We start from the raw sequence: 7595 nt of genomic DNA on the forward strand, positions 1-7595 counted from the left end.
GAAATTATAAAAAAAACAGTCTAAGTTATTATCTATCCGCATGATGCGTTACGGAGATGACCACTTGCCTTTTTTGTAGGATGTAAACTGTAAAGTATGTGTTACCCAAAGGGTTGTTTCATAAACACAAGCAACCTGTTTCTTAGTAAAGTTCCTTTTCATCGTTATCGTTTCGTCTCCTATCCTTCATGTTTCCTTCACTTGGTCTTCTGCCTTCTTGGACTTCTGTTTCAAGGGCCTAAGCTCCAGCCTCAGCGGGATAATCACAGCCACTGGTCATCACGTACCAAATCAAACCTTTTAGAAGCAAGGCGGATTGCTCTTACTGCCTGGAGTTTTCTGTCAGTGTCACCTTGGCTCTTGGATCAAGTATTGCTTTCAAGTTCTCCTTAAAGCCACTCCCGACCGACAGCCTTACTCCACCTACAAGTTGTACTCCAGCACATGAGTTGTTCCTGTGTGATTCATCCGCGAGCTCACCAGGCATTTAATGCAGGCCTGACAGCTTATTGCCAGTCATTTTCTACATATCCGCAACACAGTCTCCTCCTAATGTTCCCACAAGTGTGGCCCAACTCAGCATTAAACCATGACCGCATTATCTCCTCTTAACTAAGTGCTTATAGTTGCTCAAAAATAGCCATAACTTAATGTTTTAACTGCCATTAGCAGATCGAATGTTTTAGAAGTTATCTTGCAGGACTGCATGTTGATGTTGACCATTTTGACTTGGTTAAAATAAAACTGTCAAGCCTGCATCTTTTTTCGCCAACACCGTAGAGTTGCATTTGAACTTTAAGATAAAGTATATCGATAAATCCATTGTTGAAATGTATTGTATATATTTTTGCCTACATTTAGGTTTGCATTTTAAGATTGATGAAAAAAACTGGTGTTTACCATCACATTTTAAACCGTAACGTAGTGTTTGCTCAATAAGATTGAATAGGACATACAAAGAATATGAAGGCTCAGAATACTTAATGTACACATGGGCAACAGTCTGCCAAACAGCCTACACATGTATGAGATTGGGGCCAAATGAAGACTATGAAATGTATTATTTTTTTTTTTTAAAACCATTGTTTTTTTATAAATAGGACCACTATAGAAGGTGATAATTGGTATGTACTGTATAGATATTTCGCCATATTGTCTTATGGTATTTCTTAATTTGGAACAATAACTATGTGTTAATACATTAATGCTGAACATTAATTTTCACATAACTGATGTGGAGACATCCTGATAGAGTGATTTACCATTGAGACTTTAAGAACTATAAGTTAATGCTTATTATGCTCCGGCCTGTTAGACAAAAATAAGCAGCTAGTTAGAGTTATAGTGTTGTAAATATTTGTGTTACCTTTGCTCATGTGCTGCTTTGTCTTTGTTTGGCGGTCATGTGGTAAGTATAGAATTTAAAGAATAGTCGCTTATTCATGCGTTAAAAATCATACCAGCTCATGGGAAAAAAGACAACATCGTTTCAAATCAAATCTGAACTTCAATTAATGTACAGCCTTTACTCAACAAGTTATACCAACTGTACCTATAAAGCACCAAGGTGACCAGAACAAGGAGTCGACACTCACAGAAAAACAGTTTGTATTTCTACTTATCATGTCTCATGACTATCATATACTATCATATATCATGACTCATGTTAAACTCACCAAGAGGTCAAGTCGGTGTCAATCTCAGATCCATTACTGAAGTACTTTTATATGATCTCCAAAGGATTTATAGTCATTTTGGATGCTGTGGTAGAACGTCAGAGTGAGAGATGCCAATCCTTTTTGGTTTACGTATTAAAGACAATGAGGTGTCAGAAAGCTAATTTGCTGTGAAATGTCCAACAATTTGTGCCAGTAGCTCTCAATCTTACACTTTTGAACACATGTTCTGCCAAGTTTACTTAAATATATTTTTTTCCTATGAAATGTTAGGTTGTGTAATCCCAAAAGAACAATATATGATACTTCCGATAATGAGGCCAGAGAGATAGTAACAGGTGTGACTATTGTGGAATACATCCAGTCACCTCTCACATCATCATCATGGATGCAAGTGCTCTTATTGTGAAGAGGAGTCTAATATCTAATCCTTCCCTACAGCTATTCCAAGACATTATGGAGCCGACATAATGCACAAATGTGCAATATTTAATGAGAAAGATCTTCTTCTTTTTTTTTTAAAGGAAGAGGGAAATGGTGTGTTATTGCTCTTCAGAAAACTGACAGCACCTTCTCATTCTTCTCCACTGTGCTACTTCAAAGTAAAAAGACGATTATATTTGTTTGATTGGCCACTGAGGGAGATATTAAATTGCATTATTATCATAAGTTTTTTATAGACGTGGTTCTCATTTTTTACAATAGTATCTAGAGTGTCAGCATCTTAACTGAGTTCAAAAGACGTGTGTCCCTTTGCAAATATTAATCTTTTTACAAATGTTTCTCCAATTGTTGGCTCATTACTATTATTTTCTATTTTGTCTTTTATGTCACTTTTCTCATGACAAATTATGTGATTGCCATATTTTATGGTCCAGCTTTTCAGCCTCCATGTTGTGGGAATGCACTTGTTTTGATATTTTTTGAAAAAGATATATTACAGAAAGCTGACATCTATCTTGACATGAAATGTAGCATATCATCTCATTCCTTTTTTATCCTTAGCTTAATGCACACCAACATCTCTTTATATTTATAAAAAAAGTACATCTTCTGCTTTTAATGTTGCCCCATTTACATTGAATATGCTGTGATTCTTTTCATGACTTCGAGTTTTGCAAGTTTATTGAAATTATAACTTGGATAAATTAACAGTATTAAATAAAGTTTTTATATTTTATCCAGTTTTTATACACCTTTATAAGAGAAATATCCAGAGTTGATGATAACATAAGAGTAAGTAAAATGAGTAAAATATATGTGTAATACATTGTCTTATGCAAGTCATAAACTTTTTCTTTTTTTTTAAAGAGGATTTTGCAGGGAAATTTAAAGGAAATCATAAAATAAAAAATGTAAATCTTTATTTTTCAACATACATTTTATTTAGCAAATAATATGTACAATTTAAATGAATGATTAAATTTGCCTAAATATAAACTATGTTTTTTGGCCTTAAGAGGACACCGAAAACTGAGCTGCGAGTGTTTAAGTGTTATAACTACATTTTGATAAGAGGGATTTCACGTGAAATACTCCAAGATAATTACAATTATTTTAAGGATCGTTCAGAAATCAATGCAGATGGTAATGTCAGGCTTATCCCAGGTATGCATGGCAAAGATAAGAATGATTAAATCCACCGGCGCATTAATGAGTATGTAGATGTAAAATAATCCTAAAAGGCATGCAGGGTTGTTGTAGGAAAAGCCAAATGTCAAGTGGCATTTTATTTTCTGGAGGATCCTTTTTAAAAAGGGACACGATTCTTTCTTATCCAAACTGAGCCCTCAGAGCCTCTCAGATCTCATGCAGCAACACAAAGCGCACAAGAGGAGCTGTGCACAGAGACGGGATTTGAGGCGAGAACACAGGATGCCCATTTGAAAAAAAACCTTCTCTGTCATAGTTATTGGAAAATTCATTCAATTGTGGCAAATTAGATGTAGAGCAATAAAGTAAAAACTAAAATTGATACACGTGATAAAATGATAAAACATGTTTTCGCTGTGTTGTGTAAGGAATTAGGCTACTTTACGTTGTGTGTTTTTAGATTATTATTATTATTTTATTAAACTAAGCTAAATAATCGGTTACAATGTGAAAATACCAGATTTGCGTATTCCAGTCATCCGGCGCAGTACAGTCAATCTATTTATATCTAATCTGATTTAGTTTACTTGGATATAATATGACAAATAAACGGATATAATGTCTGTGATGGAGGCTGGTGGAAAAGACATGTGGTTAGTCATTTGGCTTGGAAATGAGAGGCTTATTTCTGAAGACGGTGATTTAAGCAGCAGCTCGAATGCTGTAAATGAGACCCTTAATATCATGGCCATAATTAATTGCGCAAATTTGTTTCTATTAAATAAAACTAACACATACTGAGAAAACTCTATTAGCCTTAATTAAGCTTGATATCCTAATTTAGGAAATGTGTGGTTGAAAACAAGGCGTTTTGGTAGATTTTTTCCCTGTCTTTCTCCGATAGTGAAAGCCTACCAGCTTTCTGCCTTTGGGCTGCTTTGCCTCCTTTGAGAGTTGGAAATGAGAAATGAAAATGGAAATACCAGGAGGTGCTAAATTAGCTGCCTGATCTGCACTTATTGCCGCATACAGGCCCCTATTACTTTGCCAATCTGTGCCTCTCTTTTAGCATTCCGGGCATGGAGAAGCTTCGAGATAGCAGATTTATCAAATGGGAAAATGAATGCATGATGATCAGTTAAATTGAAAATCAGCGTCTGCATGACAGCCCGACCTGACACCTCCGTAATTAGAAAGAAAAATGATGGCGTCCGATGCATAATAGAGCAAAAACAATTTACACTCTCCCATAATGATCCGGCGTTCAAATTGAAAATTTCTCCGGGTATAAATTGAATTCATAAAGTATGATTCATGGACGACACATCTCCTGGAGGCTGCCTGGGCATATCGATTGATAGTTTGTCTTGAATCATGCAGCGTGCAGCTCTCAGGCAAGAAAAGCTTAACTACTTAAGCAAATCGCTAATTTCACCTTAAGGCCACCAATGTGCAGCCAGCGATACTCCTATTCAGTGTGCTAATGAATTATGGATGAACTGGGCATACGTCCCAAATAGCCAAGACTAGCATGGAAAAACACACACCGAAAAATCTTAGAGGTTGTTTCACATTGGCTCCGGTTATGCCACAATTGAAAAAGTAAACCATGAGTTTGTATGATTTTAAAGAATTAAAAAGCAATGGATTTACCCATTTCAGCTTTGCATTTTGTCTGAATATTGGTAATGGAATAATGGAAACAATTCGAATATTCAAACCCTTAGAATACAATGTATAACAACATTGCAAGTCCCTTAAATACTTGGTTAAAATGTCACTCATATAAATAGTAATGTGATGCCATGGACAATTTAAAACCCCTACAATAAGGTCTCTATAAGCAGCATCAGACAGAGGATACACCTCTAACCCTTAGCAGGCCTAATCCTCTGCATGCTCCCTGTGTGCCATGTTGGCTGGGTCTCTCTCCCCCCCCCCAACCAAGACATTGCTTCCTAGAGCAAACAGCTGCATGGGTTGAAATTTATGTAAATATTTTTGAAAGGGACACTGGCTCAGAAATTCATTTGCGCCGGCTCCAACGTAAAGCTCACCCCTCCGATTAGTTTCAATGTATTTGCAAATCAAGAGACTAAACACTAAAGGGCTTGTGGATTTTAACAGCAATGTGAGCATGTTTGGAAATAAATCTTTTGTTTTAAGATTTTTTATTTATTCCCTACATTTGTTCCTTGGGTCGACGTGATATTGTGGTCATCAGTGCTAATATTGCAATAGGGGGGAGCAGATGTCCCAGATCCCGCGTGGCTTCCCTGGGGACCCCCAGCCCTATTAGAACAAAATGTGTTCAGCTATTGTAAATAGGCACGTTTGCCTCAGCCCGTCCTATTACAGCCAACGCATGATCAATAGGCTGATAACACAGAAACATCAATGTAAAGCGACAGAACAATGAGGGATATCATCGAACATCTATCTTAATATTACCCTGCTACAAGGGGCCCTGACAAAGTGGAGAGAGAAGGAGAAGAAAAAAAGCTCATGAAAATGCCTCCCCACGAATCCCCATCTCCTATCCAATATGCACAAACACACACACTCCCAGCTGCCGGGGCTATTATTTTCCTATTTCAATTTGACACCCAGGCCTTTTCATGCTAATTCTATTATTCTTGGAAGTTTATGTGATTTCATATCACTAGAAATCGGTAATGTATTATAACCCCCTTTGAGCTAAAATAAACTGAATCCCCCTGCAGTAGCCACCGGGAAAATAATTACTTTCATATCAAAACTCTGCAGGAGTCGAGCGGGTCCTTTTCGCCTCAGGCTCGTAACCTCATTTCAGTGGGGGCTTATAGATGAATAAATTTGTTAAGGCAATATACAAAGTACAACATGAGATTTCTTAAGAAAGCCCCTTCCTACTGTACAGTGGTCCTGCACTGACTGTATGTGCTGCTATTTAAGGTCTCACACGGTTTGAGGTGCTTGTATACAATAGATTTATTTAAGAAAAACCTTACATATATAAATAGTATAATACCTTTGTACAGCTCTTGAGGATTTTTGTTGGTCTTTTCTTTTGACAAGTTATCACACATTATCTAGAGACTCCTGACTCACACACACATACACACTCGCAGGGAGAGAAAGAGAGAGCACACCATTGTCAAAATATCAGCAAAGTGTGTGTGGGGGGGGGGGCAAGATACGAAGATGTAGCCTAGTTAAGCTTTGGCCTAATGGAAGGTGTCGTTTGGAGGCTATGTCAGTATGATTTCTTTTCTTTTTTTTTTACCCCAATGATTTATTCCATGTCGACATCTTCTTTAGAGTTTGTCTTTGTTTCAGCTGAACTGTCACTCTGGACACACTCGGCGGGGTCATGGTGGTCCTTGATCTCTAAAAGCTCTTTTCTGTCTGCATCGACAGGCGTAATTGGACTGTGTTCGTGGGCGAAAGTCGAATCGCTGCAAATAACAGAGGTCTGAGTACTTTTGCCAGTGGGAAAGGTGGCCCTCGGTGGGCTGGTTTGCGGTGATCGTGTCTTTTCCTCCGAGCCCACCTGTCCCTTCGGTGCCGGGTCTGCAGAGGCCGGGGAGTTGCTTCTACATCCCGCAGAGCCCGCAGACGTCACGCTGCAGCGACTCTGGTTCCTCTCCGTGTGGCTGTCAGAGTTCAGCGTCTTCAGAGCAGTTTGGGGAACGATGAATCCAAGCGGCTGTGTGATGGGATAGAGCAGGAAGTGTCCCTTCCCTATCAAAGGCCGTGAGGGGGGTAAGGCCGCGGGGCTGCGCCTCGGCCTGGAGTCCGAGAGGAGGCTCTCCACGCTAAAAGGGTTCAGTTTCTGCACGCTGGACGCGCTGCTGTTGGCGCACAGTGACCGGAGGCTGCTGGCGTCCGGCGAGTCCGGCTCGGATCCGCGAGCATCCCGCTCCAAAAGTCTTTGGTTATGGTTGTGGATAGACTGAGGTGTCGGGTCGCAGCCCGCTTGGCTTCCCTCCATGGAGTCAAAAGGCGGGCCCGTGTGGTCGCTGTCGGTCACATGCGACACCCCGCTGTCGCTGTCTGATCCCGGGGTGTGAAATAAATCCCCAGCAGCGAGCCTGTTCTGGGACTTGAGCAGCCGGCGCTCCTGCTTTCGTTTCTTCTTCTCCATGCGGTCCACCTCTCTGCGGCGGATCTCCTCAGGGTCCATGGGCTCTCCGCTGCAGGTGGTGGGGTGGGCGTTGTGCGCAGGTCGACCCGGACCCTTCTTTGTGTTCTCCTTTTTCCTCCATTTGGCTCTGCGGTTCTGGAACCATACCTGCAGAGGAGAGGAAAAATCAGTGAAAACAAGTGTAAAGTTATGTCAATGCA

The 7595-nt window shown here is 39.8% G+C and overlaps 1 protein-coding gene across 1 annotated transcript in view; it reads right to left on the reverse strand.

Annotated features, from left to right (window-relative positions):
* Positions 1-6285: 6285 nt before the first annotated feature.
* The window catches only part of uncx (UNC homeobox), a 3031-nt gene continuing 1721 nt past the window's right edge, over positions 6286-7595 (reverse strand). The window contains exon 3 of the mRNA XM_010797203.1: positions 6286-7542. Coding sequence (XP_010795505.1) covers positions 6544-7542 — 999 coding nt within the window. The 3' untranslated portion in view covers positions 6286-6543. The remainder of the gene's footprint in view (positions 7543-7595) is intronic.

The sequence above is a fragment of the Notothenia coriiceps genome, unplaced genomic scaffold (genome assembly GCF_000735185.1).
Source record: "Notothenia coriiceps isolate Sejong01 unplaced genomic scaffold, NC01 NC01_scaffold00037523, whole genome shotgun sequence".
Lineage (NCBI taxonomy): Eukaryota > Metazoa > Chordata > Actinopteri > Perciformes > Nototheniidae > Notothenia > Notothenia coriiceps.